This window comes from Blennius ocellaris, assembly GCF_963422515.1.
Source record: "Blennius ocellaris genome assembly, chromosome: 17".
Classification (NCBI taxonomy): domain Eukaryota; kingdom Metazoa; phylum Chordata; class Actinopteri; order Blenniiformes; family Blenniidae; genus Blennius; species Blennius ocellaris.
This window is the reverse complement of record NC_137666.1, coordinates 5,221,130-5,233,240: the sequence shown is the minus strand read 5'-3', so window position 1 is coordinate 5,233,240 and position 12,111 is coordinate 5,221,130. Positions and strand designations below refer to the sequence as shown.

At 42.6% G+C, this 12,111-nt stretch overlaps 1 protein-coding gene across 1 annotated transcript in view; it reads left to right on the top strand.

The window, feature by feature from the left end:
• The window catches only part of sobpa (sine oculis binding protein homolog a), a 49,325-nt gene that overhangs the window by 14,293 nt on the left and 22,921 nt on the right, over window positions 1-12,111 (top strand). Inside the window, exons 2-4 of the mRNA XM_080513494.1 lie at window positions 1,724-1,844; window positions 3,515-3,724; window positions 8,725-8,876. Of these exons, the coding sequence (XP_080369620.1) occupies window positions 1,724-1,844; window positions 3,515-3,724; window positions 8,725-8,876 (483 nt within the window). The remainder of the gene's footprint in view (window positions 1-1,723; window positions 1,845-3,514; window positions 3,725-8,724; window positions 8,877-12,111) is intronic.

Here is a 12,111-nt window from a genome sequence, read left to right as displayed (position 1 = left end):
GGTTTCCTTTGTTTTTCGTCTCAGTGCTAAGCTAAGCTAACTACAGACTGGACTTCTCCCACTAAGAGCCCTCTTGTATTAGACTTTACCATCTTCATGGCTTTTAAGTCTAATTTAAAGTTTATTAAAGTTTAATGAAAAAGGCCAAAACAGTACGACTCGACAAAATAACATTTTATTCTGCATTTAAAAATTATTTGCTGTGATTTCTGTGATATGCCGGTCTGTTTCGAGAGTCAAGTCCTCAGTTCTTTCTATGTCCTATCATTACTCCTCCTCTGTAGCTTCAAAACACAATTTTGATTAGATGTTCTCTTTTTGAACGGTAAACTACAACTCTCTAAATGCACTGCCTCTGATCCAAGTGGGGATAAACATATATATATTGTGTGTGTCTGCCTAAAGAGAGTGAGAGATTATAGCTGAATGTGAGAGTTTTCAGTCCCGTCAGGCAGCAGGTGAATCATAATGCTGTTCTCTCAGCTGCCCCTCATCCAGAAGGATGATACAGTTTTTATCTGGAAACCAAACACTTGTTGATTCCTTGCTTTCCATTTAATTTCGTTCAGTGCATAATAAAAGAAATCAATAGTACCCGAGTTGCTGTTTTAACTATGTTAACATTAGGACATAAAGACATATGATATATTTGCTTTGATTGGTGCATTATTTCAACTTGTGAGAATCACGGGTTTTCCTATCAGCTAGGTCATATTTTCCTTGAACACTCGCCCTGCGCTGCCAAATATTGTCAAAAATGCATTTCACATCACCAGAGGAAATGGAGCAGATCTCACAGTTTCCAGAAACACCAGTTGGGTTCCGCCAAGTTTTATGGTAATGCACTGGAGATAAAGTGCAGTCTGTGGGATTATGGCTCATTTCACTCGTATAGCAGATGTGGGATAAGATGATTAATAAATGGTAAAATTCTAAGCTTAATATTGCTTCTTCTTGGGCCTTGAGGCAGACTGTAAAGTGAAGCACGAATAATGCACCGCTGAAAATGGTAGTAGTGTTTAGGAAAAGCCGCAGTAAAAAAAACAAACAAAAAAAAAACAAACCCGCAGTGACAGGATGAAAAAGCATCCTATCTTTAAATCTCTGCCGTGTCTTTACTGCGCTGCGACGTCGACTTTACCGTAGTGTGACACATTTGCCGTGCCGTGAAGTGTGCTGCGATAGTGTTCACATTCACTTTATTACCCCGCCCGATAAGGTCCTCCTCTTTTATTGTGCCATGATAGGGGCCATTAGTTCAGCTGGCTGCACACACTGCAGCGTTTGAACAGGAGTTTGCCCCAATTAGGTTGACCTGTACTTATGAAGACGACCCGAAGCGGGGGCGAGGGGGAGGGGGATTAAACCCGCGCCGCAGTTCTCTGGACACGGCTTTAATTTTCCGAGAGGGATCACGATATCTCTGCCTAATTAACTGAAGAAATGTGGTTTTGTGGACGAATTTAAAGAGCTACTTAAGGTCCTGGGGGAGGCACAAATGCAACAAAATACCAGATTGCTGCATTAGCTTTTGTAACAAGTGACCCCCAAACCTCGTTTATATTCATTTTGTCCAAATGTTAATGTGGGCTTAAGTAACATTAATATTGCATGCGATTTCTTTTCTTTTCTTTTTTTTTTTGTCCCCTCACCTTTTGCCTATTTGACTTTTATCTGCTTTTGTAACACACTGTGTTTATGTGATCTTTTCTTTGTGCTGCAGAGTTTCGCGGAAAACACCATGAACGAGTTGCTGGGCTGGTACGGCTACGACAAGGTGGAGCTCAGAGACTCTGACAACCTGGAGATCGGAGAGACGCCGCAGCACATCTCTGTCCTCAAAGGTACACGGCGCCGACGTGCAGTACTTTGTTGTTGGCGTTATGCCCGGCTGCCCGCTGCTATCGTCCACCAGATGAACCCGTGCCACACAAAAAGACAGTGTGCGGTTAACGGTGAAGGTTAACTGTGGGCAGGGAAACATGGCAAAGGCATGAAGTGAGCAGTGTTCTACAAGTTACTGTGAATTCGATTTTGATCGCAGTTTCTACTGACTTCTTTAAAAAAAAAAAAAAAAAAAAAAAAAAGTACTGTAATAACTTTCAATTAAAGGAAGTCGTTTTCTGCTTCATTAATCCTTGCATTGTTTTTGTATTATCTGTCTCAGTTAGGCCTGTCCTAATGATTTGATCATAGCAGAATTTTGTATTGTAGCAGTGTTACATCAGATGAGCTGTCAGCTCTGTTTGGATCAGACTCAAAGGGGAGGAAGATGCTCTGTCTTCTATATTCTACTATATCTTATAGTAGAAGCAGCAACAGCTGAGATGAAATACCAACATGCCCACGCTCTTATAAATGGAAGCTAAATATTTATCGAAGATTGATGATGTGTCACAGCTACTCTGGCTACAGGCTACTGCTAATTCATGAAGTTCGCTAATTATTATTGAGATTCTCCTTCCAATTGGTATGTGTGGGTCAGTCTGATGAGGGATTCATACATTCAATTCAAGTTATGCAGTTTATCGGGTTCACATGGCGGTGCACACAAACCATTTTGGTCTCATCTTCAAAGTACAGTCTCAATTGCAACAGGGGCTTTAAACTCTGGCATTCACACAGAACTCTGCATGCCACCGACTCTTAATTTTAACTGAACAGCAACAAAACAGCTGCATTTCCCCTGACTTGGAACAGCATGTAGGCACAAAATTGGTCAATTTGCAAATATCTTGGAAGACTTTTTGTCGTACGTTGTTGAAATTCAGGGGTGTGACAGCCTTATCAAAGAGATATGGAGGAAATAACATTAATTCGGAGGGCTTTGGTGTCTGCTTGACGGGCCTGACACAAAAGCCGTTTTTCCAAAACTGCAGCATTTGTGAGGTGTTCCCAGTGGTCAGTGTCATTCAAAAATGATCCAATGGACGAATAAGTGGTGACTCAGAGGAGGCGTGTGGATGCATGTGCAAAAAGAAGAATAGAAACCGTGCCCATTCACACTCCTTTTGTGTCCAGCACCAAAAGCTCTACCAATGGGCACATGAGCGTCAGAACTAAAACACATGGCACCAGGACAGGTTGGACGAACAGTGGAGGCAATGTGAAGGTGGCACTGGTCTGTTTCAGCAGGAAAATGAGCCTTTAAGTTCAAGGTGTTAAGTTTGCCTCAGAATCCTTCAGATTTCAGACTAATGAGTCATCTGGTCAGCAGCTCTTCAGAAGGAGTGTGTAGTAGGACCACCAGCAAATTTAGCAAATCATGAGGTCATTTATTGTGCCGCTTCAACCTCATTCAGTTGGAAAAAATATGCGCCAGCTGCGGAATTCACCTTTAAAAACTAATATGATCACTTGTGCTTCTAATGCTGCTTGAATAAACAGGCAATGCATTGTGGGAGAATATGCAGTGAATGTTGCTCATCAGTTGCTCAGTTAATGCTATATTTTGTTTCAAACCCCCCCCCCCCCCCCTTTTTTTTTTCTTCCCATTTATTTATTTATTTTTCAGAAAATTCATTGCCAAAAAACCCAGCTTCAGCAGAGAACAGCGAAGGCTCCCCGGATCGAGCCAACAGCTCCCACTCCTTGCCAGCCTCCAGGAACGGAGTCACAGAGCCTTCCACCACGCCGTCCACCTCCACGCCCAGCGGCAAGGAGCATGGCAACCTGCCCATGATGGTTCCCATGATCCCCCCGCCACTGATCAAGCCCCCTGCAGGTAGACAACACAAATCCTTTTTTTCCTTTTTTTTTTTGAAAGACTAAAGCATGAGATTTTTTTTTTTTTTTTTTTTTTAGACTCGTAGCGTCGTTACAAAATTAAGAGGACTTGACCATGAAGTATTTAATCCCTTTGGAAACACCTGGCATTGACAAACAAATCACTTCAATTTCACATTATGTGCGTTTCGCTGAAATCCAATTTCCCGCCGCAGTAATCGTTGCTCTCTGAGGAAGTTCGAGGTTGAAAAGAGATCCAAAAGTAAAATGTTACGATCTGAAATGTAGAAAAAATTTCCACTGGAAAGAAAGGCGCGCCGCAAATAATGCAGATTCTAAGCATCCGCTGATTTCCAGCATTTTCCACGAGCGAAATAATCCCCGGAGCTGTGATTTTCTTGCGAATAAAAGTCTGCAATAAGACTTTCTCTCACGTAACTGTTGGTGTCAGTTGGACGGACACCTGACATCAGGGTGCTCTGATGGATTTGTGCACGACATTGCAAGTTAGTTTCATCTGTCGTCTTAACATCCACCGCTCGTCCTGTTTAAGTTGCATGCATCGGTTGCTCATTGTCTTGAAACCGGCTGGTCTTGAGGACAAACAAGTCCTTGCTCTAATTACCAGGCCTATCACCGTCATGGTCATCATGGTACTTTTCAAGCACAAAAGGATTTGCTGGAATAGTATAATGAGCTGAAGTTGAGCTTGTTTTTCTTGCTTCCAGCCACAGCGGTGTGTTCTCACAGACGGGAACTCTGCGTGCCTTTTCCAAATCATTGTTATCCGCACGAGAGGCAGCGCTAATACGGTTTACTTCTGTACATGAGGACAGAACATGATTGCTTGCTTTTCCTCGCGTTAGACGGTTGAGCCGTCACACAAACGGTTTATTTGCGATGATATGGAACGTCCTGAATTTGGGCTGTCACTTTCACTACTGCTTGTCAAATCACTTGCACTTCAAACGCGCTATAATAGGCTGTGAAGTCCAGATCTGTGACGATATGTTTTAATAATGAAACAGATTTGCAAGCATGAGCAATCAGCGAGAGGAAAGAACTAGATTATCTTTGAACCATCCGTTGCATACCTGGATACTCCCAAATATGGCAGCTGCTTTGACTTAAGATTGGCAATAGCTTCATTTAGTATTTACAAATCTTCCCTTTAAAGACCACGTGTGTTTTTATAAATCTCTCCATTATTTATACAATAGTATTTTTGATGTTTTCCCATTTTTTACTTATTCGCTTGCTTGGACATGTTGGTTTGAGTGCTATTTATACTTTTGATACATACTTTGACACAGACATTTACTGTGGTGCGTTACATCAGCAAATAAACTATGCAATCAGCGTCCATGCAGAATAATTGTACAACTTTTTATTGCTTTTACCCACCCCCGCCTGGAGAAAATCGGTGTACTTGCACATCGAAAGATTCCCTCTGCAGCTGCTGTGCAAAAAAATCTGACACGCCTTCTTTGCTGATTCCTCGAAAAACCAAATGCTTATGTGGCGGTAGGAGTTTCCAGCTCTGCATTGGTGCCTAAAAAGCTTCTGAATCAGGGAGCCCGAGGTGACTAATGAGCTATCTACCTGCTGTACACCTTGTTTTCCTCCACCTGCCCGAGTGTCAATATCACCCCAATCAAGTCTCTGAGGAGACGGTCGGCGTTGATCGGCCAGACAGAGGGCTTCATTATCCCTTTGCGTCTGCTGGTGGACAGGAGGCCGGTACGCCCCGGCAGAGGGGAGCGAGCCGCCTTGGCATCGCCCAAGAGGAGTCCCCGCTGGCCCCGCCGAGGCGGGGGAAACAGATGGTGCGGTCCCACTTAAAGCCCAGCTCCAACCAAACCAACCGGCCAACGCCTCCTTCGACTCGTCCCGCCACCGCACATACACTGAATTATTCATGTGCAAAAAAAGGGAAAAAAAAGAAAAAAAACTCGACAAAGCACCTTTTGAGATGCAGGTACGCTGAAATATGGTGGCATTTAGCACCGAGGCTGCATAATTACTTGCATGTTTTTCTTAAAACACCAACCCCCCATCCCCCCCGCCCACCCACACAGCCTTCTCCATGCAGATGTGAGTGTTTTGAGATGAGCTTGTTAGGCGGTGCCAGGAAAAACAAAAACAAAACAACTCCACCTCTTTGTCCCGCAAGCGCCGGTACGTTCACGTCTGTCGACAGGCGCTGTGATTTCCGTGTTGGCCTTGGATTTAGTTTGTCGCGGTTGCGTGTAGTTTTTCAAGCCCTGATCCACCCACCCGGTCAGCTTAGAATCAAGCTTTTAGTTATTGTTGGGTTTTTTTTGGTTTTTTTCCTTCCTCTCTTATCACTGCAGCGGGAATTGATCCAGGTAGATACTAAAAAGGCAAGAGAGACTACAGGAATGAGACAAGAGAGTGAGAGGGAGAGAAAAAGTCATAAAATATGCATGTTGGGTCCACTGTGGGTCCGCTGTGCTGTCTTTAGGGGCCCCGGGGAGTTATTCCCTTAATTGTGAGTTAGTCTTTACTTAAAATCTGACGGCCCCGCAGATCCATTAAGCTCCGCACGAGGCGAAAAGCCTTGGCCGGCGTGCGATAAGGAGGTGAATGGAGGTGAAAGACTAATGGGCCTGCTTTTTTTTTTCGCCCTCACACCCCCGTGCAGTCATAATGTGATAATTGGAAGATACTGTTGGGGGGGGGGGGGGATCTCGGAGGATCTCTCTCATTTCAGTGGCGATGGCATTAAAAGCCCCGCGGCTCATCATCAGCTGCTGCTCGCTCGCCACCGGAGAGGCATTTCGCTGCCACCGAGGGTCCGTTAAAACAATTTGCCGCCTGCGCTGACCGCCGAAGCAACGCACCGCGTCGACATTTGCATGAGAGGTTAAACAAGGGGTTAGATTTGTTATTGTGAAAAAGGGGAGAGCGGAAAGAATTGAAAGACCACTGTGTGGAGGTCAAGGGCAGATTTACACAGTTTGAGCTCCATCTTGTGACACAGACAAGGTGTAGGTATACTTTTTATGTCCTGAAAAATGGCCTTTTGAAAGAAAAATGAAAAGAAATGCTGGTCGCAGTTTTTGTAGCAAATAAAACTTCTTGCTGCCCTCCTACGCAGGTCATGTGAAAGAAAAAAACCCAAAACAAAACACTGTCTGAAGTCCACTTCATGAGCAAAACTCTGCAGCAAAATAGCCATTAACATACAAATATAGCCTTTTAAACGTAACCACAAAACACTACTTAAACATCAATTTAGTTACAAACATATTTCTGTTGCTCTATAGACTTACTACTGCCATATAGAAATATTTTTTTATGACTCATACAAATGTATGATGATTACATGACTACTTTTATTAGACACACAAATTACGTTTCAAGAAAGTGTAAACATTCCCGTTATGATGAATACCCTGGTTTGTGTGTCACAGTTTCTTCCCAAGCAGCAAACTGCATTTCCTGGAATTAAACTAAGAATACTTGGTGTTTTTCTCTAGGAAAAATAAAACAGGTTCCCTCTTTGGCAGCTTGGTGGCAGTGTTGCCCTCTCTGCCCCGCTATTTCTTTCAGAGAGGAAGTCAGTGGCGGACAAACAATCGGAAACGCTCTAAGCTTAAACCAGCATCCGAATCGTTTTGGTTAGCTTGCGATGTGTCGTCTCGACTCCTGCATCGATTTTTATAAGATGCGTTTACAATCAGCAAACCCAATAATGGCAGATGCTTAATTCCTACCACTTTACACGATCGGTCCCGACACACCCGCAGACAAATGATCAATTAACACTCTTGGATACTTTATATTGAGTGTGAGATTCATTTTTATTTATGCGTAGAGCACTTTGTGTCCATGCGATCGTTTTGAGTGCTTCATCAGTGGGGACTTTTTTCCTCTTTCTTTTCCAAATCAGATCCTTTTAGTGTCTTCACGTCTTCTTCTGTATATGCAGCGCTGCAGACTGTTGGCGGCACACAAACCCAAAACATTTCCTGTGTTTTTGAAATTTCAGATGGAAAAAAAATATTATTAAAAAATGTATCATTTGTATTAGCAGTTAGTTAGAAAGCAGATCCACACAGGTTTTAAGTCATGAAGTCTAAAATCAGAAACATCTTTTATTTTTCCCTTTTAAACTGCAATATGAAAACTTTTAGGTAGGATTGCAAGTTGTTAAAAGAATACTGCACTAAAAATGCAATGACTTGTCAAGAGCAGGTGTTCAAATCAATTCACTTGCCGAAATATCAGCTAAAAACATATTTCTCAAACAAAGAAGTGTATGAAATGTATGTTACATTATAATATTTAGTTAATAGTTTGTAATAATGCAAATAAATGGTTCTCCGTTTAATTTACACCATAGGTGCCCTCTAGTGTGATGTATAATCCTAAAAGTAGTCATGGTTTAAAATATTTCAAAGTATTACAACAATTATATCCCTTGGGGGGGGGGGCACTACTTAACTCCATACTAACCCTCGTATGTATATTTGTTATTCATTAATTCCATCTCTTCTAATATGAATCTGTAACTGTCCCTGCAGGCTGCGGCATTATATTTCTACTGTCGTCTTTTTGTTCTCGTCATCATAATTGATTGTTGATGGAAAAAACAGAAAAGTTGTTTTATTACCAAGCCCCCAACAAGAACGTTACTTGTCTAAAATGCTACTTGTCTGTGACGATGTTGTCGCGGTACATCCACACATGGAGGTTTTCCCCGGCCTCTTCCTGCTCTGCAGCGTTCTGCCCCACGGCAGGACTTCCTAATAAATCCCACAGCGGTTTTGTGGTTCGAAATTTCGAAAAGATTTTCCTCCGCACAGCAGCTGGGCTTAATCAGTGGGATTAATGCCTCTTGGCTCGTGTGTTTAATACGTCTCGTAGTTGCATGCTCGTTCTCGCCTGTGGACTTTCAAACTTTGAGTCGTCACACAATGTTTTTGCACCCATGCCACATCCCCGTTGTCACTTCTGTCTCCCCCCCCCCAGATGAAGACGTGTCCAACGTGCAGATCATGTGCGCCTGGTGCCAGAAGGTCGGCGTCAAGCGCTACTCTCTGAGCATGGGCAGCGAGCTGAAGAGCTTCTGCAGCGAGAAGTGTTTCGCCGCCTGCCGCAGGGCCTACTTCAAGAGGAACAAGGTAAGCGAGGGTTGGGGGGGGCTTCCCGGACGTCAGCCGGATGTGTTTGAAAGGCTTTGCAGGTACAAAGTGCTACGAGTCAGCCAGCGGCCACACGTCCTCTCGTCATCAGGAGACTTTACAAATGGACACGTTAGAAAAATCAGCAACGATACAAGATGGAAAAAAAAAAAAAAAAACGACAACCAAAAACTCCTTCTAAATTATTGGCATTAAATCTAAGTGGCATTCAGTCAGATTCTAGTGATGTACCAACACTTCCAACGTTTCAGTCTTTATTCTTTTTTTTTTTTTTTTACTTCTTGGGAGCTTAATCTACAGTTGTATGTCTCAGATTTTAGTCTAGTTAGACTTTCTATTATCAATCAATCAACCTTTATTTATAGAGCACTTTCCAGACACTACATGCAGAACAACTGGGGACATTAATCTTCTAAGTAACTAAATCAATTAAAGAGTAAATCGTTTATTAAATGATCCATTCAAGTAAAGTAATGGCACCTGTACAAGTGAATTAATCTGGTTACTTTCCTACGAACCAATTCAGATGAGCTATATTGACAATGTAATAAAAAAGGAAAAAAAGAAAGGTTTCTCCTAGGAGCATCTGCTGATGTGTTTTTACTATTTGTCGACCCACATTAAAATGTGATCTGAATATTTTTATTCGTAACAAACGTCAGTTGTCCAGATCAGCTTTTAAAACACAATTCATCTCTTCACACAGAATCTAATCATCAATTATCAAGTTTTTGGCCTTACATTGCAAGAATGTCCTTTACATGTTGCGGCCTCCGGAATTATCAAGTAATTTAAACTAAGAATTTGTTGCATTGGCGACTAAACAAGTGCTCTTTCTGACCCAAATGCTTTCCGTCCAGAAATCATTCATTTATAAATCTTAAATTGGCCTTTGAGGAATATTCACATCATGACCTTAAAACCATCAGACTCGGCATGGAAGACTTGTTACTGTGTTCTCATTTGCCCTCAGTGATTGTAGTTAAACAACCTCTTTTCTGTCTTGTACCAAAGCTGGGATATGTAAGGAATTATGCCGTGAGTATGACGTGTTTTACTCTCCTGCCTGTCTGTCCTGAACTTATCCATCCAAGCATAATCACTTCCCCAAGCACTGCACTGAAGCAGGAGCCAGTTAGGAGTGCACTTTTTCTACATTTCAAGTCCAAATTATTTTGGTTTCTGACACGTTTTTTTTGTCCCACAAAAAACCCCCCCAGAGAATCAAGTCTTAACTGTGAAAATGCTCATAGTAGCTATCCACCATTTGCTATCTTCACATTACAGCTATTTTTTACTATATTCTTGAAGTTTTTTGAATATTTTTCCAGCCCGTATTATCAAGCCAGCTAATCTGAATGTAAACGTCCAGTCATTTCTGTTGAGTTAGCAACATTTAGAGGTTGCCTCAGTGCTATATTGTTACGTTGCCCTGCAAAATAAGGCTGCTGCTGTACAAACAAAAAAAAGCACAGTGTTTTACTTCAACAAGAGCAAAATGAAGTTTCATGACTTTTTAATAGTCTTTGCGGAATGAAAAGGTCGTAGCTTCAGGAATTATTAGCCTAAATCTTCCCTTCACTCATAAAAAGGGTGCTTCAAAGTACAATGCAACAAAAAAAATTTTTAAATAAAAAAAATAAGCAGCTTAAAAAGCCCTTATTCCACACTTTTCTACCTCGAATCCATTCATCCAGAAGCCATTAGCAATAAATCTTGGTGTACAAAGAACATTCAGGTGATTCATCTAAAAAACATCCGAGTCAGCATGACAGCCCACGTCAGACTTGTTACTGTGTTCTCATTTGCCCTCAGTGATTGTAGTTAAACAACCTCTTTTCTGTCTTGTACCAAAGCTGGGATATGTAAGGAATTACGCCGTGAGTATGACGTGTTTTACTCTCCCGCTTGTGTGTCCTGAACTTATCCATCCAAGCATAATCACTTCCCCAAGCACTGCACTGAAGCAGGAGCCAGTTAGGAGTGCACTTTTTGTTCTTTTCTTATTGTTTCTTTTTTTATTCTTATTCTTATTATTTCTGACACCTTTATTGTCTCCCTCCCCCCCCCCCCCAAAAAAAAAAAAAAAACCCCAAAAAACAATAGAAGGAGGCCTTTGCTGTGTCATATAGTCGTTCTCTGGTTACGGGTGACGATCTATTCGGCTGAACGTTAAAAGGGTTTGACAAATGATGTGGCTGGTCCCGGTGATGTCGGGGAGTCCCGCGGGAGAGCGTGTGACAGATGAGAGAGACTCCGCCGAGCTCCGGATCAGATCAAAACGTCAGCTTTTGAACCGCGCTCTGTTTTTTTGAGCTCGGAGCTCCAGAGGAGGTCAGAAAAGAAAAGCGAGTGGCGCGGGGGGGGGGTGGGAGCCCCCCGCGCCACTCGACGCGCAAACCAAGTCGACGAGGTGGCGCCGTATCAGTCGCAGATCAATCGCGGAGGCTGTAAACACGACATCAAATGAGTGAGTTGACGTGGCGGAAGCTCCCCCGCCGCGAATGTGTGGGCCTCGGAATTAAATTAGGTATGTAAACGCAGTCAAATCTTTACCGTGAGCCACCGGACCAGTCGGGACACCCTGTAGAGCGCGTTTTGACGTCTCGTCCAGATGTGACATCTTGGTTAAACCTAATTAGCTCTGCATTATAGTGTGGCCTTCTGAATGGCGTTTCCTTGCTGCATATTAAAATATGCCATGGTAAAAGATAGAAAAAAGCACACACACACACACACACACACACACACACACACACACACACACACACACACACACACACACACACACACACACACACACACACACACACACACACACACACACACACACACACACACACACACACACACACACACACACACACACAGGAGCAGCAAGAATCTTTCCCCATTAACCTGCTCCAAACTTTTGACAGATATTTCAAAGCATGTCATCCGAGTGCGCTGACAGCTGCTCTGCAAGTAGTAGTTGTGGAAAGAAGTTCAAACTTTTCTATGTAGAGTGACAGACGGGATAATATTAGTCTTCCAGCAAATCTTTTACATTAGTAGTTGTGACACGGTAACAGTCGACCTATTGTTTCACAGGTGCTGCAGCCGAACCTCTCTTATAACGCCCAGACTTCCAACAATGCAATTTTTTTTTTTTTTTTGACCATTTAATTACTGTATTACTCAATATTCTAATCAGGCCACTGCTTCTTTCCAAACC